The 24,655-nt window shown below is 34.6% G+C and overlaps 1 protein-coding gene across 5 annotated transcripts in view; it reads left to right on the forward strand.

The window, feature by feature from the left end:
- Positions 1-24,655, forward strand: part of LAMA2 (laminin subunit alpha 2) — a 634,923-nt gene that overhangs the window by 400,684 nt on the left and 209,584 nt on the right. For 3 of the 5 annotated variants that reach the window (XM_016956287.4, XM_054686299.2, XM_054686301.2), the window contains 5 exons: positions 3,426-3,532; positions 4,614-4,877; positions 9,504-9,684; positions 12,538-12,674; positions 24,378-24,614. In XM_016956287.4, coding sequence (XP_016811776.1) covers positions 3,426-3,532; positions 4,614-4,877; positions 9,504-9,684; positions 12,538-12,674; positions 24,378-24,614 — 926 coding nt within the window. The remainder of the gene's footprint in view (positions 1-3,425; positions 3,533-4,613; positions 4,878-9,503; positions 9,685-12,537; positions 12,675-24,377; positions 24,615-24,655) is intronic. The other 2 variants (XM_054686300.2, XM_054686302.2) reach the window with 1 other exon arrangement.

Consider the following 24,655-nt stretch of genomic DNA (forward strand, 5'->3'; position numbering starts at 1 on the left):
TATACAGAGTCTGCATATTCCAGAACATTTCCTTGTACTAACTAATAGAGTAAATACCTTTAAAATTGCTGTGGTATTGAAGCATCACTGTTTTCCAAATGATAAACATGTTTTTATTTACATGCGGAAGGAAGATTTTTTTAATGAACTTATGTCCACAGCAGGAAAGAAGAATTTGCATATTAGACACCATGTATCCATTTTTTTATCTCAATTCTAATCACTTGCTTTAAATAATTTTTTCTGCCCATGATATTTCAGTAGTAGCCATCAGAAGGTGTTAATCAGTTATGCTTTCATATGTTAACTTTACAGTGTCGTATTTTGTAATAGGTATAAAATTCTGCCAATATTTTCGCACACAGGCATTTGTCATTGTTGAATGATTAACCTCATTTTAGTTTCATAATAGTCATTTAAGGACTATTTCTAGAATGCTCTTTCAGTGTTTTCCTTCCACAAAATTAGCTACTCTAGGGCTTCATCCATATTAGTATAATACATTTCTCCCCCTTTACCTTTTTTGCTGTATTAATACTACATAGAATTTCCAAATCCTTAATGTCAGTGGGATTAGAATATGAAGGCGGATCTTGTTGCAGAAGATCAAATGGAAAGTGAATCCAATGTTAGCATTTGGCCATCATCAGCTTCATTTACTATCATAATGTTTAAGCAGAGTAGGTTATGAGACCAGCCTATCCATTCATTTCTGTCAAATTTATGTGAGAGACTCTTCCGATTATTCAGGTGGGTCCCAGGACATGCAGAATTATAGTAACCACTGTAAATGTAGCCTATCATCAACTCTACTGTAAGCACCAAAGACCCAGTAGGGTACCCTATTTCATTAAGAAATGTGTCTCTCTCATCACAGGTTTAGAAGATGAGTTCTAGCTTTTTGTTATTTAATAATGATAATTCGTTGAATCAAAACCAAATCACTTTCTGGACCAACTGGCAGCTGTTAATATAACCTGTAAATTGATCTTTTTTTAAAGCAAAACTTCCAACAGCTCAGTGCCTTTAAACACTGGATTCCTGACAAATGTGTAAAATCATAGAAAGCTTAAGAAATTCTTCCTTTCCCACAGATCATCTAGGATCTACATTTTCTAGCTGTGTGCTCCTGAGCAAGATATTTGACCTCCTTGAGACACAGTTTTCTAGTCTACAAAAAGAGTCATGAATTTTCTGTGGGGACTAAAGGATTTGGCACAGAGAGGGTATCCAGTGAGTTCCCAAGTCCTGGAGATGCTCACACATGGTAGCTGTCTTTGGTAGCAGTGCTCATAGTAGCTGTGCATATCAGTTGTTCACCAGTGAATTCTAAGGCTAAGTTAGTCATTTACTGACATTTTATCCTGTCTTCCAATAACCCCCACCCCCATAAAGTTAGGGATATTATTCCACTAATTTTATTATGGTAATTTATTATGGGATTATTTTATTATGGTAATTAATTATTATTTTATTATGGTAATTATTATGGTAGAAAATTATTATGGGATTATTTTATTATGGTAATTTATTATGGGATCCATGGCATGAAGTCTTAAGAACATAAAAAAGAATGTGAGAATAAAAACATTTTGACCATTACCAGTTTTCATACTACTTGCCATGAGTATAGATGTGATTATAATTTTTAATGCTCTTTGCCATATAATCACAATTAAAAGTATAAGAAGCACATTTATTACTTATTTTTATAATTTTTCATGGATACAATATCACTTCTATGCATAAGTGGTAAAACCTCAAGGAAAGAAAGTTCATGAAAATACATTATTTTGGTTACCTATAGATTTGTTCAAGAAAAGTACACCACTACAAAGAAATATATTTTGCATTTTAAATTTGTGTATATCGTTGGTGTCATATTTTTCCATTAAAATGACACTTTAGCAAAACTTTATACTGCTTTGTTGTTTTTACGATAACATTAATTAATTACCATCATATTTATGGTAAATTTAATTTTGTAGTTTACACTCCAAGAAAAAGTGACTTCTAAAGTCTAAATAATTTGATATTTTAAAAATGTATGATATGCATAAGAAACTTTCATAAAATAATAAAAGTATATACAAATTCCATAAATCAGATGAAAATGGATATTTAAAGGAAAAATTTTCAGCCTTTCCTTGTATTTCAGCTATAGACTATCCGTAGGCTCTTTCAGTTTCTCAATGGCCCTTGCTCTAGTATCCCCTTGGCAGACACTGAAGACAAACTTTGCTGGAAGATAAATTAAGCAGTTTTTAGAAAAGCAGTTGTTTTGTTTGTTTATTTGTTTGTTTTTTAAAAGGAGAACCTAGAGCCAGGAGAATAAAATATTAGCATAGGCTGATAGAGTACCTGTTTATAGCATAATTTTAGGTTGTGTTCAAATCAAAATATTCAGAAATTTAACAAAATCATCTATGAGTAGCCTAAATTCCCATGTCATCTCCTCCTTGTATTTTTATTCTGATATAAATGCAATTATATGTACCATTAAAAATATAGGGTACATAGTAAACAATTAATTACTATTCTATTTGTGAAAAGGTCACTTAAGCTTTAGACTGATTTACTCTACGTTTTAGAATAACCTCAGACAGCTTTATAACAAAGCAAAAAAGACAAAAGATTACTTAAATGAAATATGTTTTCTATGTTTGGAGATAGCATATAAACTGTAAAATAAAAGTGATTCTTAAAGGTTATAATGCTATAGTCTTAAGATACTTGAAATGATGTTTTTGTTGTCTTTTAAACTTTTGAATCTTAAAAAAGGCATAAATATTTATTTCACCTCAAACAATTTTTTAAACTTAACACAAAACTGGCACATAGTAAATCATTAAATCAAAAAAACTAACTGAATTTTTCTAGATTAATAGTAACATTAAAATTATGCCAGGGGTGCTATTAATTTTGATAATTCCTCAAAATTATTTTAGTTCTAAAGTCAATATGCATTACTTACAATGGGATAATAGTATTTTAAGTGTTACCCTGTTGTATCTGTAAAGAACTAAAACAGTGTTACACCTTGAGTCAAGAACTCCAAGTTCCTGTCACATTCTGGACTCATCTATATGACACAACAGGCATGTGGACTTGTATAAGCTATGGCTTCTTTGAATTTCAGTGTCTTCATGCTCAAAATTGGAATGATGATGATGACATTAATATTTTAATGGCATATGATGGGCCAGACATGATGCTAAAGCCTTTATGTGAATTATCCCTACAGCTTGAAGAGTTGTTATAGGGATTAAATGATAGAATGCCTAACAGGGCACTTAACAAATCAGAAAACATTCTGTTACTGAACTTAGGCGTCCATGTTACCATGTGGGGTATATTATTATTTAACAAGCCTATTAAGACTATTAGAAAGTTTTCCTGACCACAGGTCTCTCTTCTCTTTGCAGCCTGTCGCTGTAATGCCGGTGGCTCTTTCTCTGAGGTTTGCCACAGTCAAACTGGACAGTGTGAGTGCAGAGCCAACGTGCAGGGTCAGAGATGTGACAAATGCAAGGTAAGGAGTAGAGGCTGACCCATAAATTACTTTCTCCTTACAGATTTTCACTGGCTTTTCATGACATGTTTTGTATACCTTCGTATATTAAAAGGAAGGTTTGGGATTATCTAATTCTACAATTGAAATGACTGTGATCAGTGAAAAGTTTTTTTCAAACTAGAACAAAATTCATTGTACATTACCATTTGACCTTAAACATTTTTTTTGGCAGTGAATGTGTATTATATTCGCTTTAATTCAGACATTTCTGAAACAAATAGCAGGCGAATTTAATCTTAATCTGTGGAGATACTCTTTCCTTTGCCTTTACATTTTTGGCAGAATAAAATGTTACTCTTGGGGCTGGGCGCGGTGGCTCACGCCTGTAATCCCAGCACTTTGGGAGGCCAAGGCAGGTGGATCACGAGGTCAGGAGTTCAAGAACAGCCTGGCCAAGATGGTGAAACACCGTCTCTGCTAAAAACTACAAAAATTAGCGAGGCACGGTGGCAGGTGCCTGTAATCCCAGCTACTCAGGAGGCTGAGGCGGGAGAATTGCTTGAACCCGGGTGGCAGAGGTTGCAGTGAGCCGAGATAGTGCCACTGCACTCCAGCCTGGGCGACCGAGTGAGACTCCGTCTCAAAAAACAAAACAAACCAAAATGTTGCTCCCTTTGCTTTTTAGCAAACACCTTCTTCTAGTTCCATCATTTAAAAGCTACTTCCTGTGGGCAGTCTACCTAATAGAAGTTTCAGTAGAGAAGTTAATCAAGATATTTTTAAAGATGCATTATTTTGCTAAAACAAAATATTCAATTAAAATAGAGCATGTTGTTCTCAGTCCCTGAACATACCGATTGCCCTGCTTTCAGTATGGCAAGCAACTTCAGATTCCTCCATGAGGGTGGACGGATTTGCTCTAGCGCTTTCACAAAAATACATTGTATTTGTGATAAAGACAGCTAAGCAGAAGCAAGCATTTCTCCGATGTCAAACTGGCCTTACTGTAGGAAGTTTGAAAATATCATCTGCTTCTGTCTCTTGAATAATATCATTGCTCTGTTTTGTTTTTATTTTATTTTATGGTTGGTTTTTAAAGCCCAATATGTGGCGGGATCCAGAGAAGCGATTCTGTGTGCTATGTGACTGCGATCCCGTTGGCTCTGTGTCACCGCAATGTGATATTACAGGAAGATGTGTCTGTAAATCAGGCTTCGTAGGGAAACAGTGCAACCTCGGCAGGCAGGTGCACCAACAGGAGGAGCAGCCGCGGAGAGCGCAACGGGTGCTGGGTTCTCCTCAGAGGTGGGCTATCGGCAGCTCCAGCGGGTGCCCTCGGGGAGCCTATCGGGCCCCAGCTCCGGTAATCCCAGAGGCGCTGCATGGCTCATGCCTCTGCATGTTGTGTTCTGTGTGCTGTGGCTGAAGTTCCCTGGTAGCATTTTACCAAATAACAGTTGCTAAGTGTGCAAATTGCAAATGCAAAGATTAGACAATTCCTAATTGAACCCTTGCCCTTTTAAAAATAACCATCCATATGCTTTAAAAAGCATATTCAAGTTCATAGGGTCATAAAACTTTCAATTAACCAAACTTTCAATTAACCATGAATATGTGGAAATCAAATAAAAATCTACTTGAGAGAACCTATAATCTTAGAAATGGAAGAGACTTCAGGCAACCTTTGGGGAAAGCTAACTTTAATAAATGAACAAATGAAGGAAAATCTAGCAGAGAAATTGATTTGTCTGAGAAAACTCAGCCCATTTATCAGGCATTTCATCATAATTAAGAATTTTGTTAATTTCCACATCAATTGTGCTTATGTGTACAACAAATGCAAGAAACACATTTTCACACACTATAAATGGACAAATACCCAAAAAGGGGAAAGTTGTTTCTAATTACAAAAGTGTGGTTCTCATATCACAGGACAAAACAAAACAAATGCTGGGGAAGAAGGAAGAGAGGGAGGGAGGGAAGAAGAGGTCCCAGGCTGAGCTGCAGAAGAGTAGGAGACAAGACTTACCAGTATAGAGTCAGGACCTGTAGAGAATTGAGGATAGGGCATAGAAGAAGGAGAGAGGGAAATAAAAAGTAAAGAAGAAGAAGTAAAAAACAATTCATGGTTTTATTTCTTGGCTCATTATCACACATTTTTTAAAAAACAAATTTTGATGTCAGACTGCCTTAGATCAAATCCTGGCCTCATTACTTCCTAGCTATAAATTCCTTGAATCTTTCTGTAATTCAGCTTCTTCATCTGTAGTAAGATCCACTTCAGAGGGTTTATGTCTGCTTACATACTCCAAGAAGCAAATGCCAAGAGGTTTCCTGGGGGAAAGGCCAATGAAGCATGAAGTGGGAGACAGCATAGCCTTCTGCTGCAATGGGGTTCTGACTCCCGGGAAAACACAGAAAGAAAGACTGGGTAGGAAAAGCCTTGTTTGGTGCATTTTGTCAAATCTTAAATTCTTGGCCAAGCCAATGGGGTATACCCAAGCAAATTTTACCCACTAAAGGAATCCTGAATTGGTCAGGGAGGTTCTAGTATCTTACAGTAATCAGCCTGAGAGAAGGATACTCTTGTGGAAGCTCATCTTAATTCATTCAGAGTGCTATAAGAGCATAACATAGACTAAGTGGCATGTAAACAACGGAAATTCATTTCTCACAATTCTAGAGGCTGGGAAGTACAAGATCCAGGTACTGGCAGATTTCCTATCTGGTGAGGGCCCTCTTTCTCTAGACAGTCATTTACCCACTGGAACCTCACATGGTGGAGGAAACTCTCTGGGGCCTCTTTTATAAGTGCAGTGATCCCATTCATGAGAGCTCCATTCTCATGACCTAATCACCTCCCAAAGGCCCCACCTCCTGTCTATACCACCACCTTGAGGGTTAAGATTTCTACATATGAATTTTTGGGGACATAAACATTCAGTCCATTACAGAGCACCTCTGATGGATCCAAAAGACAAGAAACTGGAGGCTTTCAGTCAGTAAAATTCCGCACTGTAGGTTGTCTTGCAGGTAGATCGGATGAGGCGCCTCCAAGGCTGTCTCAGGGTAGCAGTGAGAACAGTGCATCAGGCAGGAGCATAGAGAGTTTTTAGTAAATGTTAGGCCTGATTACTATTATTATTACCAGTGTTGTTAAATGAAGAAATGTTTAAAATAATTTTTTGTCAAAAACAAATGCATACATTTACAATAAAAGAAAAAGATAATAACTGATTAAAATGTCTCCAAAATATAAATTTAGCAGAAAGTCAACGTTCATTCAAGCCCTACATATCTTATGGTACTATTGTGTGAAGCAGGGTTTTGTCCTGAGATTATTTTTTCCTCTGCAGCAGTATGTGTGAGAGCTAAGAGCTCAGACTCGGGAGCCAACCTAGCTGATCTGGAATCTTGACTCCACAATTGGTTAGCTCATGACCTTAGGCAACTTACTTAACCTTTCTGTGCCTCAGTTTCACCACTCAATAAAAAAGTGGTGAGAATGACAACTGTCTGCCAGGGTTGTCCTGAGGAGTAAATGAGTACGTATTTGTAAAGAGTTTAGATTTGTAAAGGGTTTAGAATTGTGCTTTGCAAAAAGGAAGCACAATATATGAATGCTAGTTCTTATTACCCCGAGAGAGACACATTTATGGGAACCTATCCAGTTTCTCACTGGGTCTGGATAGACACTCTCTCCCATATTTATTTTACCTCATTAATCTCAATTACTGACCACGAATGTCTGCTCCTTAAGTTTGTTTACTAGTGGGGTTTTCTTTAGCCTTTGAAACAAATTTTTGAACAAATTTGTAAACATTTTATTACTGAAATTTGGTAGTATTTATTTTGCTACAACTTAGCCTTTAAAGCTACATTATTTAAATATTTGAAAAGTGAGGTAGAACCGTTTCTTCTTGTATATTTCCTTACATAATCGACTTTGGAATTTTTAAAATGATAGCTATAATTTGGAATTTCATTTGATATTTGATTGATTTAAAGGGGTGTACACACACCCCTTTAATGAGTAAATCAATATGAGAGTGTGGATATATAGATGTAAATATATATGAGTATGTGTATATATATATGTGTGTATATATATGTGTTTATACATATATCAGCATAGATATATGAGTGAAGACAATTTCTAAAATAAAGATGAATACAAAGTATTATTTCTATGACTCAGATATTTTTCAATACCGTTTTAATATATTATGTTTAGTCTTTTTGTCTATGTATTTCTGTTTCTGTTTGTGTGTCTGGTGGTATGGGTATGTAATTGAAATTTACATAGTATTTATATAATTTCATATTTTTGTTTAATTTCTATTTCATGCTATATCCTAAGCATATTTATATCATTAAAACTGCTTCAAAACAGGATTTTAATTATTGCATATTATTTCATAATGTGGATGTCATAATTTAATTTATTCAACAATTTTTATAACATTGTACAGTTAAGTGCCTGCATAGTTATTCACCATGATAAATAATATTGTAATAGGCATGCTTTTGCTTTAATAATATTCCAATTTCTGATTATTTCTCTAAGCCAGGTATCTAAAATTTTACATGAATTTCTTTTTACTAATAATAATATTATATGGTTAGTTTTTTTTATATAGGCGAATTTAATTTCAAAGTCATGTCATCTGTTGGAACTATTACATGCTTTTTTCTTTAATCATATACCACAATCTGAATTAGAACTAGAAATAAAAATAAAACTAACAGTAAATGTAAAGATGAGAATGATCGTCAAACTCAGTCAACCCATTTTACATTTTAAAAATAAAACTATTCTTAGCTACAGTCATTTTAAAAATCTAATTTTCAGTGTGATTTCATTTTTATAACTTATTTTTAAAACTACTAACAATAATATCTAAAATATATAATGAGGCTTATTAATTTCTCTTTGGGTGGCTCACGTTAAGTGGCAAGATTTTTTTTTTTTACCAAGAAGCAATTATTAAGTCTAATTTTCCAAAATAAGAATTATTTTTACAAAGAAGTAATTACCGCGACTAATTTTCCAGATTAAAATATCATAATAATGTGACATGCTTTATATTTTTAAAAAATAACCCTGAAGTATTTTAGGCAGGATAGATGATTTTCATTTTTCTGCTAGGAGTGATTTTTTAATCCATCAGCATTTTCTAACGTTTCATTTTAAGCCTGATAACATGCATTTCAAGAAAGTCAGCCGAAGCTGGTAATGCAAACTTGACCGTAAAAGATGATTTGTTATAGATAGATAAGAGATATGCATATGAATAACTCATCAGAGAATGAAAGTTTCCTTTACTTACCTGATCTGGTGCTTTAATACGTGTTCTCACTAATCAATTTCAATTGTTAGAATGAAACCTAAGAAATCAAATGTTTGTTGAACCAATTATTTGATCAGTGTAAGCATAACCTGAAAATTATATTTATAATGTGAACACTATAGCAATGATTAAAAGTATTTATGGATATGTGACAAAATTCTATCAAATATTAGGGCAAAAAGGATTATTTTAACTTTAGGCTGCTGGTCAATAATGTTGAAAGTATTTTTACCAAGTAGGAGTCCATAGATCTGAAAGTAATCAATTCAGATTACTAAAAATGAAGCAAGTACAATTTTAAATTAATACTAGAGATACCACCTATAGGTCCTTTCCATATTGCTATTGAAATCTTGAGAAGTACTGGGACAGGCTGGTGAAAATACAACAGACAGTAAAGGAAGCGCCTAATTCTGCAGTTAATTTTGACAAAATTTCAGAATAATTGAACTTTTCTCTTTGGATATCATAGAAAAGGTCCATTTGATTGAATGAAAACCCAATTGTCATAACATCAGTGAGGAATCCTGATAACTCCCAAGTTCCTCTTTTCCCACCTGATCTTTGGTATTGTGCATCTTGCTTCACTTCGAGTTAACTGATTTAAATTTAATTTTTCTCTCCTCTTCCATTGCCAGGCTGGGACCTTTGGCCTACAATCAGCAAGGGGCTGTGTTCCCTGCAACTGCAATTCTTTTGGGTCTAAGTCATTCGACTGTGAAGAGAGTGGACAATGTTGGTGCCAACCTGGAGTCACAGGGAAGAAATGTGACCGCTGTGCCCACGGCTATTTCAACTTCCAAGAAGGAGGCTGCACAGGTCTGTAAATACGACTTAAGTCCTACATATTCACTCTGATAGTTTTAGGGTCTGACTTCTGTAATGGTTTGTTCTTTTAAAGGAAGCACAGATTGATACAACATATTTAACATAATGAGTAATGTCTACTTATTTTTACATTACTTAAAAAATGAAATACATGTCAGTTTGAAACACTGCCTTAATAACTGTGTGCAAGTACTCAATAAAAATCAGCAGATGCTCGTTTGGTTGTGTCCCTCCCTGTCTGTGACTTTGATTCAGCCAGTCACTCAAACACTGCTACGGCTTGAAAGTTAAATGTTCGATTTTTCTAGTACTAGTCTTATCTTAGTTTAAGCTCAAACCCCACGCCAATGCATTTCAACTTTCCCTTTTTCCTATTGCAAAATTGGTATCCGGATCAAGAAAAGTCAAGGTGTTTTTTTTTTCCTGGTACCCCAAAAACATCTTTTCATCTACTTTTGGCTGCCTTGAAAACTATGATGTTCTAAGAGAGAAATAGGTTGGCTCTAGATATTTAGTTCATCAAAAAATGCAGGCAGAGGTTTCTAACCATGATTCCCTCAAGCAGTATTCTTATACATCCAGCCACAGCCTTCACCCAAATCATGAGCTAAGAAAATATCACTTAGCATTCTGCAGATGAAAGTAAAGATTGAACATTAGCCTTGATTTATATGCTGCTAATTTCGAATTGACCCTTATTCCAACAATCACTAGTCTGAATATTACCTTTGCTTACTAATGTCATGGATTCAACCTGGATAATGCTCACATACTCTCAGCACCATGGTAAGATTTTAAAACATTGTAATTCACTGTTGTGGCAAATTTAAGTAGGAAGCAGTAGGAATAATATTTAAAACTATTTAAAGAACCAATATCTTTCAGACATTCTCCAGCACTTTAGATATGTGGATTTTACCATAAATTAAGCCATGATAAGTTATTCTAATTGATAAGTTATTCTAAATGATAAGTTTATAATTGTAGATCCTCTAAGAATCTGTATATCTCTAAGCCAATATCTGTATAACTTAAAAATTATAAAGCTGTATTTTAAAATATACTCTGTTCTTTAAATCCAAAGCTCACTGGCATTTTTACTTAATATGAATTAATGAGGTAGTATTATACATTTAAATACATATAGTAACAAATTATAAATGAGACCAAGAATATTATTTTAAATTATAGAAAGATGACAGCATTTAATAAATGCAGACCTACTAGCATTCTGGCCCAAAGAAACACCATAGGAAAAAAAAAAGCACAAAACAGGAAGAATAGTAATATGACTGAGGACATGACTTGCACAAAATAGCCTGGATTTGTCTAAATGGCTCCCTCAGTAACTAGTTCTGGGACCTTGACTGAGTAATTTTGTTTCACTTTCCACCTGCAAAATTCATCTATTAAATCAAGATAATAATAGTATCTACCACACATGGTTTTTGTTACAATTAGTTGAGTTAGTGGCTATAAAATATTTAGAGTAATGCCTAGCATGTAAGTGCTATGGAAGCATTTATCATTATTATTATTATCTTTATTAGTTTTATTAATTGTGGTATACATTGTGCTTTGGCACAGGAAAACTAGCTAATTACTCAGGTTTTCTTTCTATTTAGTGTTATGATTCCGCTGAAGAACTACTTAAGATAATTTCTATTTGCAAGTAATGATTTGGACTGCCCCATGACATTTTTTAGCATATAAGTTTAAACGTAATGGTAACTATTTTTCTTCTTAATGAAGGACACATCTAAAATAAATCATTTGGCTTAAAATTAGCAACAACAGTAATAACCAAAACAGCAATGACTAACATTTATTTAGTGTTTACTCGGTGTAAAGTATTTTTCTAAACACCTTTCACAGCTGGTGTGTAATGCTGTGAGCAATGAATATTGTAATTTCATAAAAAGTGAATTAGTCAAATATTCTAAATATATTCAGTGAAAATGATTTAGTCATCATATAACCAATTAAAAGTTTACTCATAACATTAGTCTTCCATTTGAATTCAAGTATTTGGGTTTCTTCCCTCACTTACATTTCTTTGACATGAAACGCTGCACTAGAAATACTCTTAGTAGCTGGGTCAACTGCCGCTATGTGGCATGCATTCCTTGTCTTGGATGGCTTTGAAGATATTCTCAAACATTATTTTTGCAATCTTTGAAAAAGTACAAAAGGTAGATAACTTTGTACCCTTTGAATATTGCATGATAGCCACAAAAATGAAAAATCTATAGAAAAAAGTCAGGTGGTAAATAAAAATCAAAAGTATCTTTATATATAAACAGTGTCCATAATTCAACCATTTTAAAGTATTTGCAAAATCGGATTATTCTGTTGTGTGTGTTTCTAACTATATACATGATGTACCGAATTTAAGAAGCTTATTAAGCTTATTGGTTTTTACTGCAGATCGGGCTCATCAAGGAAAAACTAATCTGTACAGCATAAGCCAATTAGAAATGAACTTAAAATAAATATACAAACAAAATAGTAAACTTTGTAGTACCCGAATATAAGGTATTACAGTTAACATGGAATCTGATAACACCAGTTCTTTCCTTTCTTAAACTTCATAGGAAAGCTAAAAATACTTTAACTTTTGAAATTAATAAATGAAATACATCTTACATTTATTGAACAGCTCCTTTCTGAAATACATTGTACTATAATATAAAAGATGAATGAGGTAAGTTTTTATTTCCAAATATCCTTAAGTATAGAACTGAGAAGAAAATAAGACAAACCAACACAATATAAAACTCAACACTTTGTGTCAAATTTTTACTATTTTTCCCCTTCTTTGTTTTCCCTCTTATACCGGTGAAGCTTGTGAATGTTCTCATCTGGGTAATAATTGTGACCCAAAGACTGGGCGATGCATTTGCCCTCCCAATACCATTGGAGAGAAATGTTCTAAATGTGCACCCAATACCTGGGGCCACAGCATTACCACTGGTTGTAAGGTGAGTGAACCACTTTTTTGCTCTGATAATTTTTTGGAGAGATTTTTGTTTTGTAGAGCTCTGTAATTGGGCATTTCAAAATTCAATATTATATCACAAAATAATGTAGAAGTATTACTGTAATGTGATTACAGATATTAATCAATATCTTACAGTTTACTTGTAGGAAAGATGATGAAGTAAATATACATTTATGCAGCTGAACACTTGAAATCTACAAGAGGGGTAAAAAGAACAAAAATTCTATAATAATACCAGAAAAGAGCTATAACCTCATACCTAGGCACAAGGACATACATCTGCAAAGTATGAGGATATGAGGAACTAATTTTCCAAAAATCTATAGAAATTGCCCCTGAATTATGACTAGGTTTTAGGTTTCAGGAAGTAGTTGAGATCATTCTGAAGAGTCATTTTAACAACATTTAGCTTGGAAAATAATCATTTTTTCCCATTGGTAGACCATAGAAATTGACATGGCCAGAGTCATGTTCAGAGAGATCTGTTTAGCATCAGCAGGGATGGTAACAATTTATAAGGCTGTTGAAAAAATATTAATAAGAGATGCCAAAAGCCTGGACCCAGTCAATGAGCATCATTGAAGATATATAGGGCGCGAGTTACATTTTAGAACTCAGGCTGATACAGCCTGGTGAATTCATTGATTTGGGGAATAAGAAAGAGAAGGCTTAGGATGACTCCTAGGTTTTGCTTTGCAATGGAGTAGATGATAATAAGTACCATTTGCAGCTACAGGAATTATAGGAGGAGGAGCAAGTTCAGGAAGGAAAGATAATCACTTTGCATTTTTATCAGCTTTTTGTGAGGTATTAATAAAATAAAATTCACCCATTTAAAGTAATGAATTTTAACCAATGATTACAGTGGTGTAATCATCCCTTGTGCCCCATTGCAGTGAAGTCCCCATCACCCCCCATGTGCCTACTGTTTTGCCTTCTAGCATTGTAATTTTCCAATTTCTACAACTTCTTAAAAATAGAATCGTAGTCTGTTTTTTTGAGGGGGGGTTTGTTTGTTTCTTTTTTTGGCTTCCTTCACTTGGTGTTATGTTTTTGTAATTCATCCATATTGTTGCATGTATCAGCAGTTTGTTCTAAAAATTGCTTAATAATATTCCATTTGTATAATGTACAGCGACTTGCTTATCTGTTTACCATTTGATGGGTGTTTGGGTCATTTCTAGTTTGGGGTTACAATTTTGCTGTGAACATTAGCATACAAGTCAAAAGCATATTTATAGACAAATGTTTTCTCTTTTTTTTCTTAAGAACACTCCACGTCTTTGCCAACTCTTGGAATTTTAACCCTTTTTTAATTTTAAGAATTCTGATGCATGTGTATTTCTCTTGTTTGCATTTATTTAATGCCCAGTAATGTTGGGAATCCTTTCATTTATTTATTTGTCATTTATACATCTTTTTTGAAGTGTTTACAAAGCTTATGCCCATTTCTATTTTGAGTTGTTTGTTTCCTTAGTAATGCATTGCAAGGATTATTTATATATTCTGGATACATGTTCTTTAACGTATGTTAAAGCTTGCTTTTCATATAGATTGCTTTTTACCTAGTTTCATCATCTAATTTTTATAAACACTAGCTTATTATCTTTTTCTTTTATAGTCCATACTTTTTATGTTCTACCCAAGAAAGACAAGGTCCAAAGATTTCTCTCCCATGTTTTCTTCAAGAAGTTTTAGAGTTTTAGCTCTTAAATGTAGGTTTGGATTCCATTTTGAATATTAATTTTTCTATATATCAGGTAATGGTCAGAGCTCACTTTTTATGGATATCCAATTTTTCAAACATTATTTGTTGAAAAGACTATCCTTTTTCCCATTGAATTACTTTGACTCCTTTGTCAAAATCTATCAACTATATATATGTTTATGCATTTCTGGACTCTTTTCTGCTTCACCGATCTATTCTTATGTTAATACTAGTTAATATGTTAATTATTGTAGCTTTCCAGCAAGTCATAAAATCAGGTATTGTAAATTCCTCAACCTCATTCATCGTTTCCAATACCTTTTGAGTACTTTAGCTCCTTTACATCTCCACATAACTTTTAAATTTAGCATGTCAATTCTTTACCAAAAAGCCTGCTAGGATTTGGCTGAAATTATATTGAATTGATAGATCAATTTGGGAAGAATTGACATCTTAAAAGTATTAGATATCCCAATGTATGAACATGGCATAACTCTGCATTTTTTTAGGTTGTTATAATTTTTTCTCAGAAATGTTTGTAGTTTTTGATATGCAAGCCTTGCATATATATTGTTAAATGTATCAGTGTTTCATATTTTTTATCAAAAGCAAATGCTACTGTGTTCCATTTCAGTTTTAAATTGCTTGTTACTAGAATAGAAAAATACAATTATTTTTATACATTATCCTTCTATACTGTAATCTTGCTAAACTTATTAGTTCTAGTTTCTTTTTGGTCCATTTAGTGGGATTTTCTTGTAGATAATCATGTCATCTGCAAAGAGAGATTTACTTCCTTTCTAATCTGTGTAACTTCTGTGGCATTTTCTTGTCCTATTGTAGTAAACTATTGACTAGAAGTGGTGGAAGCAAATATCCTTGCCTTATTCCTTAGTTTAAGTGGAAAGCATTGTCTTTTACAATTGAAAATGAGGTTGGCTATATTTTACCTGTAGGTGCTTTTTATTGGTTTGAGGATGCCCCCTCATGTTTTTAGTTTGCTAAGAGCTTTTATCAAGAATATGTGTTCAATTTTGTTAAATGACTTTTCTGCATCTATTGAGATGACCATATGACATTTCTTTTTAAGCTGTTAATATGACAGATTATACTGATTGATTTTCAACATATCAATCCAGTCTTACAATCCTCAGATTAATCCTGCTTGGCCATGGGGATTATCCTTTTAAAATTATGTTGAATCCTGTTTGCTAGCATTTTCTTAATAATTTTGGATATATGTTTATAAGAAATATTGGTATGAACTTATTTTTCTTGTAGCGTTGTCATCGGGATGAGGTACTGCAAGCTTCATGAAATGGATTCAGAAGTATTCCCTCCTCATAATTTCTAAAAGCGTTTTCACAATCAATGAAGTAGAAAACAGAAATACTTTAGAGGAACCCAAAAGCTCATTATTTGACAAGATCAATAAAGTTGGTAATATTCTAGAAAGGTTGATCAAGAAAAAAGAGAGAAGAAACAAGCAATCAAAATCACAAATAAAAGGGGGACATCACTATAGATCCTATAGACATTAAAATAATATGGTAGTAATAGGAACAACCTTTGCCTAATAAATGTGATAACTTGCATGAAAAGAACATTCCTTCTTTTGCTTACTTTGAGTTTAATTTTCTCTTGTGTTCCAAGTGTTTTTTTTTTTTTTTTTGAGACGGAGTCTCGCTCTGACCCCCAGGCTCGAGTGCAGTGGCACAATCTTGGCTCACTGCCAGCTCTGCCTCCCGGGTTCACGCCATTCTCCTGCCTCAGCCTCCCGAGTAGCTGGGACTACAGGTGCCCGCCACTACGCCCGGCTAATTTTTTGTATTTTTAGTAGAGATGGGGTTTCACCGCGTTAGCCAGGATGGTCTCGATCTCCTGACCTCGTGATCCGCCAGCCTTGGCCTCCCAAAATGCTAGGATTACAGGCGTGAGCCACCGTGCCCGGCCAATTGTGTTCCAAGTTTCTTAAGGTGAAACCTTAGATCATTGATTTGTAATCTTTTTTCTCTAATATGGGCATTTTATACAATTTTTTCCAGAAACTACTTTGTTTGCACTCCACATATTTTGATATGCTGTGTTTTAGTTTTCACTTGGCTTAATATAATCTTTAATTTATTTGGGGGATAATGTTTAGTTTCTAAATATTTGGGGAATTTTCAAGGTATCATTACTGTTACTAGTATCTAGTTTAATTCTAAATTGTTCTGAGAACATAATCCGCATTATTTCAGACCTTTTGAAAATTATTGAGATTTGTTTTATGGCCCGGAATAGTGTTCAGTTTGTTTATTATAACATGTGCACTTGAAAATAATGTGTATTCTGGAGTTGTTGGATGAAAACTTCTATATAGGTCAATTATCCTTAATGGTTTTTAGATCTACATGTTCTCTCAGTTACTGAGAGTGTTGGACTATAACTTTGTCCATTTCTTCTTTCACTTCTCTCAGGTTTTATTCACATGTATTTTTGAGCAGTGATACTAGGTGCATGAACATTTAGGATTGCTATGTCTTTTTGAAAAGTTGATGCCTTTTGACATCGTGAAATGTCTGTCTTTATTCCTGGTAACATTCCTTGTTCAGAAGTGTACTTTTTCTGATATTTATATAGCTATTGCAACTTTCTTTTTAATGGTGTTTGTGTGGTATATATTTTTCACACCATCATCTATTTCATCTCCCTTTTTAGTATTTTAATGTGTGCCTTTTTTTTTTTTTTATTCTGAGACAGGGTCTTACTCCATTGCCCAGGCTAGAGTGCAGTGGTGTGATCTCAGCTCACTGCACCCTCCACCTTCTGGGCTCAAGAAATCCTCTCACCTCAGCCTCCAGAGTAGCTGGGACTACAGGCGCATGCCACCATGCTTGGCTAATTTTTAAGTTTTTTGTAGAAATGAGATCTCACTATATTGCCCATGCTTGTCTCAAATTCCTGTGCTCAAGTGATCCTTCTGCAAAATTCTGGGATTACAGGTGTATACCACCACACCCAGCTTAATGTGTGTGTGTGAGAGAGAGAGAGACAGAGAGAGAGAGTGTGTGTGTGTGTAAATAACATATATTCAGATCTTTATTTTTCAACAAATCTTAATAATTTGGCCTTTTAATTTGAGGAGTTAAATCATTTCCACTTAATGTAAATATTGGTATGATTGGATTAAGCCTGCACTTTGCTATTTGCTTTTGCTTGCCTTATCTGCTCTTGCCTTTTTTTTTCCTTATTGTCCTGCCTTCTTTTGCATTAATTTGTATAACATCTTCTCTTGACTTTTGGATTATTAAATATACCTATTCATTTTATTTCTTTGGTTTTGTCTAGGAATATACACCTTTAACTTTCCAGAATGTACATTAAAATAATATTATACCACTTTACATTTAGCATAAGAACCTTACAACAGGAAACCTCCAGTCCCCTTTCCTATCCTTTGTACTATGTTGTCATATATTTTTACTTCTATATATTATACATCTGACAGTATAAGCTTATGATTTTGATTTCAATAGTCAATTATCTTTTTAAACAAGAAAATTTCTCCTATAACTATTTTTCTATGTGTATATCAATTCTAATGCTTTAAATTCCTTTGCATACATTAAAATTTTCATTTCATATCATTTTTCTTCTTCCATTAACTACTTCCCTAATCTTTATCATTTTATTCCTGTTGTTTCAGGTCTGCTGACAATAATTTTTTCCTTTTTTTTTTTTTTTTGTTCCAGAAAGGTGTTTTTTTTTTTTTTTCTGAAGATGTTTTTGCAGAGTAAGTAATCCTAAATACTGGATTGCAGCAATTTAATTATGCTTTTTGTTTTCTTTTTGTGTGTTTAATAATTATTTTTTCATGGGATTAGTTAGATCTATTGGCCCTGTAGGATTATAGTTTTCATCAAATTTGGAAATGAAAGTTGTCAGCCATTATATCTTTAAATATTTTTTCGTTCTTCATTCTTATTGTCTCTTTCTGGAAATCATTTTTTGTATGTTGGGCCAATTGATATTTTCCCCCATCTCACTGACGTTCTTATTTTTTTATTATTTTTGTATCTGTATTTTTTATTTCTGATAGTTTCTGTTGTTAAGTGTCCAAAGTCACTGATTTTTTAATGCAGCCTAACCTGTTTTTAATCCAATTGAGTCTATTTTTTATTTTAAGCATTGTATTTTTTTATCTTTTAAATTTCCTTTTGGACATTGTATATCTTTTATTTCTCTACTATATTCACATTTTTTCATTTATTCTTGAAAACATAATGTTTATAAACATTAGCATTTTTAAAATGGTCATCTTCTAATTCCATCTTTTTTATTGCAGGACTATTCCTATTGACTGACTTTTCTCCTGTTTCTGAGTCATATTTTCTTGATTCTTTACATGCCTGATAATTTTTATTTGGATGCCAGACATTATATACTTTTCATTGTTATGTATTGGATTTTATTGTATTTCTTTAAAGAATGTTGAACTTTATGCTGGCAAACAGTTTAGATAGTCACGGGTCACTTGGATTCTTTTGAAGCTTGCTTTTGAGTTTTGTTAGGGAAGGTGCAGCAGAACAGTCTGAAAGCCCTTCTACTAAGCTGTGAAACTTCTGAGAATACTACCTAGTTGGTTACTATGTCTCTTTACTCTGGCTGTTGAAAATATGGCTTATTCCAAGCTTTCTCTGGGCTCTAAGAATTTTTGCAGCCTAGGGTTTTCCAATGCCATTTTCCTTCATCCCATGCATGCACCTATCAGCATTCAGTCAATGACTCAAGGGAATGCTTCTGCACATCTCTGGAATTACCTTTCTATCTAACTTATTTCTTTTTGAACACGTATTCTATTTGCCATCATAAGTTTCAGCAGTCTCTGCTTCCTCAAACTCCACTCTTTGTCTCTCAACTCAGCTATAATGTGGGCTTTGGGTTTACCCTCTCTGTGTTGCGGCCTAGAAATTGCCTCTGTACACTGCTTCATGTTTTTTTCCTTCTCTCAGAAATCACAGTCCTGTGCTTCCTATAATTCAATATCTAAAAACCATTGTTTCTTGGTTTGTATTTTTGTTTTATTTGGTTGAGTACTTTAACAGCTTAACAAAGAAGAATAAATACTGTAAAAACTAAGAAGAGGCTGTTCAAAAGAAGAATATTCTTCAGTGCCTAATGCAACACAAAGGTCAAGTAGGATTAGTGCTGAAGTTGTTCATTAAATTGAAGAGCAATAATAAGGGCATTTTTTTATGTTAGTGGGAGTCGTTCCAATTGATGCCACTGGGTTGTGAAATATTGGAACGTGATGACCAAGTGTGGTCCTGTTTGACCCTATAGCAGTACCCTATAGAGATGTAAACTTTTTTTCCTGCTGAGTTAGCACAGATGAAATAATAGACTCTAACCATCTTCACATGTATGATAAAACATTTGAACCTGGTCTAGAATATGCCGACCTAGAGGAAAACAAGCATATTGATGATTCTTCAAGGAAGTTCAGATGTCTGACTTCAATTAGACATGTGATTAGAAAAAATAAAAACTAGACAGGACATTCATTTTTCTGTTGTCAATAGCATTATTAAGTTTAAAATTCAAGAGAGCTACATTTTTAGAAACAAACCAAAAACTCCTCAGAATTTCGAAGTGTTCTTATGAATATGAACAATGCTATAAGTGTCTATGATTGACTTTTGCATTTTCAGCTTCAAATCCAAGCATCCACTATACCACTTGGACTAAGGAGTAAGCCCTAGGGAAACTTACAAGAGTTCCATTTTATCCACAGAATGATATGATATAGCCAAACTCTAATTAAACTCTTGAAATTGAAGTTGATACCTCATGTTCAAGATATAAATCAGGATAAAATACATTCCAAGTTTCTATGAAAACACAGTTATATGTTTGGTACTATCATTTTTACTGATCATTAGATAATTACTCTGTTGACTAAAGTTGACTGAATTTTTTGATTACTTTAAAATCACCATTAAAAGTCTAGACTTCTGAATGGAGAAATACTTCACCATTATGAAGAATTACAAAAAAAAAAAAAAACTCATAGAGCCTGTATCAGACAATTCTTGCATTGCTATAAAGAAATACCTGAGACTGATTAATTTATAAGAAAACAGGTTTAATGGGCTCACAGTTCTGGAGGGTGTACAGGAAGCATAGTGGCATCTGTTTCTGGTGAAGGCCTCAGGAAGCTTCCAATCATGATGGAAGGCCAAGCGAGGACAGGCTTCCACATGGCGGGATCAGGAGAAAAGCAGGGATACCATGCACTTAAACAACCAGATCTTGCCGGTAGGCACTCATGGTCACAAGGACAGCACCAAGCCCTGAGGGATCAGCCCCCATGATCCAAACACCTCCCACCAGGCTCCACCTCCAACACTGGGGATTATATTTTAACACGAGAATTAGTGGGGGCATATCCAACTGTATCAGAGACCTCTCAAGTAATTTATTTATGAGCATGTGTTTTACTGTTTTTAAAACTGGGATGACTTTAATTTAAATGAACAGTGATTCGAGATTTATAGCTTCCCTTTCTTTGTGTCATGGATAATTTCTCTGTGCTAAGGTGTGAGCATACACATCATTTGAGCTGTTATTGAAGTAGAATACGAAGCCTGCCTTCTTTCACTAGCAGGGGAATAGTGAGTAAATTCTCTATTGCTAAACAAATATTACCTCTATTTATGATTTAAATTTGATGTTGGCCATAGTGCTATCTAAACACATGGTTAATGGTCTGGTTTATTCTCCACTATAACTTCCTGAATAAACTTCCTGATTTGGAAAGGTCCCAATGTCTATTTGTACTGTCAACAATTTTGTAAAAATTCATGCTTTGGTTTTATACAATTATTTGGATAATTTCATATTTTAGTTAAAGATAAAGATGCCTCACAGGATAATTTAAATTTATTATATGATTATAGTTTTGATAACATAATTTTCTATTAATACCCGATTATGGCCTATTTTGTTTAAGTGAGTTAATACATACTCAAAGCAGTTGGCAAAGAAAAACTATGTAAGTGAATATGTAAGACATCCTAATTTTGAAATTTTATTCTACATCTGATGTTCTTTAAGTTGCTTGGCGGTGAGGTTAGTGGGTTATTCTATGCCTTGGAAGCTTTGTCCATATTTATAATATACAAATAATCACATTTTAGATCTTTGGGTTTAAAATATCTTCTAGAAGCCGCCCCTATTGCAGCCTTTCTACTGATTAGCAATAATTAGATAGAAAAATACTTACCTATAAAGACAAGAAATAAAGCTAATCCTGGTAATCATTTTAATAACAGAATCTGGGAAGATTTTTAACCAAATATTTGGGCATGAAAGACAATAGAGGACGAACTGGTGATCTTGGAAATGATAATCTCATAAGCAAACTACTGTTAGCAGGAACAGAAACATAATACTCCTGGTAGTGGTGGATATAAGAATTAAGCTGAGGAGGGAAAGTGTGAGATACACAGTGAGATGCAGCCAGACTTGGATCTAGGAGTTTGGCAAGGTGCTATGCATATGACTTTACCACTGGGCTGTAGATCTGAGGATAATAGAACAGCACCAAAAAGAGTTAAGTCACAGACAAAGTGCATACACTATATGGTGGCAAACTCAGACAGAGAGAGGTGATACCCTTTGTAATGCCAAGTCATGCTCTGCTTGGGAGACAGAAACCACACTGGTTTTTTAAACAGTGAAATGGAATTGTTAACTGGTAAAAGGTGGTTGGTTACTAAAAAAGGATAAAAGAAAGCTATAAGGGGTCCCGAGTACAGGTACAGAAGAGCAGCTACTCCCTCTAGGCTGAGGGAGGAAAGACAGTGAAAGAGTTAAGGGCTAAGAGAGGGCATGCTCCTTCTCCCCACTTGCAGCAAAGCTGAGGTTCAGAAATCTTTCAAGAGGGCGTTGCTGTCATAGGAATGTACAGCCTATGAGTGGTCAAACAAAACCAAAAACAAACATGTCGAAGTTTGTAGGCAAATGCATGTCTGTAGAAGCTGCCCACTGTTCTTGGAGGATAGGAGCATGCTGGGCTACTGAGAAGCCGACTTCAAGGTCAGAGCGTGTGTGCAGACCAAAGCTAGTCAGAAGGGTGCCTATGGAGAGACAATGTGCCCTCCCAACTAAAGGCACACCTGGGATTCTTTCTGGGCCACTGGGCTCCCGTGCTAAATAATACAAAAATAATGATGAAGATTCTTTTTTTTTTTTTTTTTTTTTTTAGACAGAGTCTCGCTCTGTCGCCCAGCTGGAGTGCAGTGGCGCGATCTCGGCTCACTGCAAGCTCCACCTCCTGGGTTCACGCCATTCTCCTGCCTCAGCCTCAGGAGTAGCTGGGACTACAGGCGTCCGCCACCACGCCCGGCTAATTTTTTGTATTTTTAATAGATACAGGGTTTCTCCATGTTAGCCAAGACGGTCTCGATCTCCTGACCTTGTGATCCGCCCTCCTCGGCCTCCCAAAGTGCTGGGATTACAGGCATGAGCCACCGCGCCCAGCCTAATGAAGAACCAGAACTCAGCTTGGAAGTGTGGTGGGCCGCCATTATGGACTTATTGGGTCCTTCCAGGGCCTCTATTGACTAAGCCTATCATTCTGCCACCGGATACGGAGAAATGTCTACGGGGTCCACCTACTGTATCACAAAGCAGGGTGAATTTGGAGCTCAGAAACAGTAGATGTATAATTGGCACAGCTGGTCCCTGAAATGACTTATTCCAAGATCCTAAATGACATTTTAGAAATTCACTTGGCATTTTTATTAAATTGCAAGAAGATATGAGCTCTGTAAATCAAGAGCAGAAACCTTTAAAAGGATAATGTAAGACAAAAAGACAAATGGATAAGCAGAAATTAAAGATGAGAGAAATAAAATAAAATCATTCAAAAGAAGTTAAGATTGCAATAGGGTAATGAAAATAAGCATTGGTGGTATGTGTATACAATAAAACTTTTCCTGTAAAACAGGAGCTGTGAAAGTAGGATACCAATTTGAGAGGTAAATACAGCAAGAAACGTAAAACAAAGGAAAAAGATTGCAGAAGACATTAGGATATTATAGATTTGGCAGAGAGACCAGAGTGATGTACTTTAAGAATTATAGATGATCCTGAAAAAGAAAATTGATTAATTAGAACAGATGTAAAAATCAAAAACAAATCTGAAGAAGAAACAGTACTGAATCAAAACACAATTATGTTCCCAAACTGAAAGAACTCACTATGTTCCAGTAAGTTGATGGAAAAAAAAAACAAATCCAAGCTTCAGAAAATTCTAGCAAAAATGTGAATTATGTAAATAAAGAGAAAATCGTGTATACATCTTGGGCGAAGAAAAACGTTACTAACAAAGACCTCAAATCAGAATTGTATGCAAGAATAAATGCCAAAAAACAATATACTAGATGTTACTTCTCTTCAAGCTCTCCTTGGATTCCCCAAGTCTAGTTTGATGCCCTTTGTATGTTCACATAGCATTTTGGACTTCTCCTATTATATAATGCTTATTCTATCATGTTATGCTAACATATTTACTTGTCTCCCTCTACTAGACCGTAAGGTATGTCTCCAAAGAAATGTTTAAATGCTACAATTATGAGATAATAAGGTAAAATAACTTTGTCTAAAATTTAATCTTTGAGACAAAGCAGTTGGAAAAAACCCATACCCAGCCCCTCTCTACGTCAGAAAGAGAGAAAACACATTTTCTTTCTAATTCACATAGCATTATGGTTTCTGGACGATCATATATTTCCATAAATGCAGGAAGCAATTTTAATGTTTATGTTCACTGATGTTTCCCAAGTGACTAAACTAGAATAGTACAAAGCCTATAACAGATACATGATTAATACGTGTTTAATGGAAGCATAGAAACATTAGAATTAAAATTTTAAGATATTTCCCATAAAGTTGTGTTAATGGTTGCTGTTTTTATCTCCTCTATAGGCTTGTAACTGCAGCACAGTGGGATCCTTAGATTTCCAATGCAATGTAAATACAGGCCAATGCAACTGTCATCCAAAATTCTCTGGTGCAAAATGTACAGAGTGCAATCGAGGTCACTGGAACTACCCTCGCTGCAATCTCTGTGACTGCTTCCTCCCTGGGACGGATGCCGCAACCTGTGATTCAGAGACTGAAAAATGCTCCTGTAGTGATCAAACTGGGCAGTGCACTTGTAAGGTATGTGCTGCTGACATGCAGCTAGGGAAAACCTCCCTCAA

Source organism: Pan troglodytes, chromosome 5 (assembly GCF_028858775.2).
Source record: "Pan troglodytes isolate AG18354 chromosome 5, NHGRI_mPanTro3-v2.0_pri, whole genome shotgun sequence".
NCBI classification, from domain to species: domain Eukaryota; kingdom Metazoa; phylum Chordata; class Mammalia; order Primates; family Hominidae; genus Pan; species Pan troglodytes.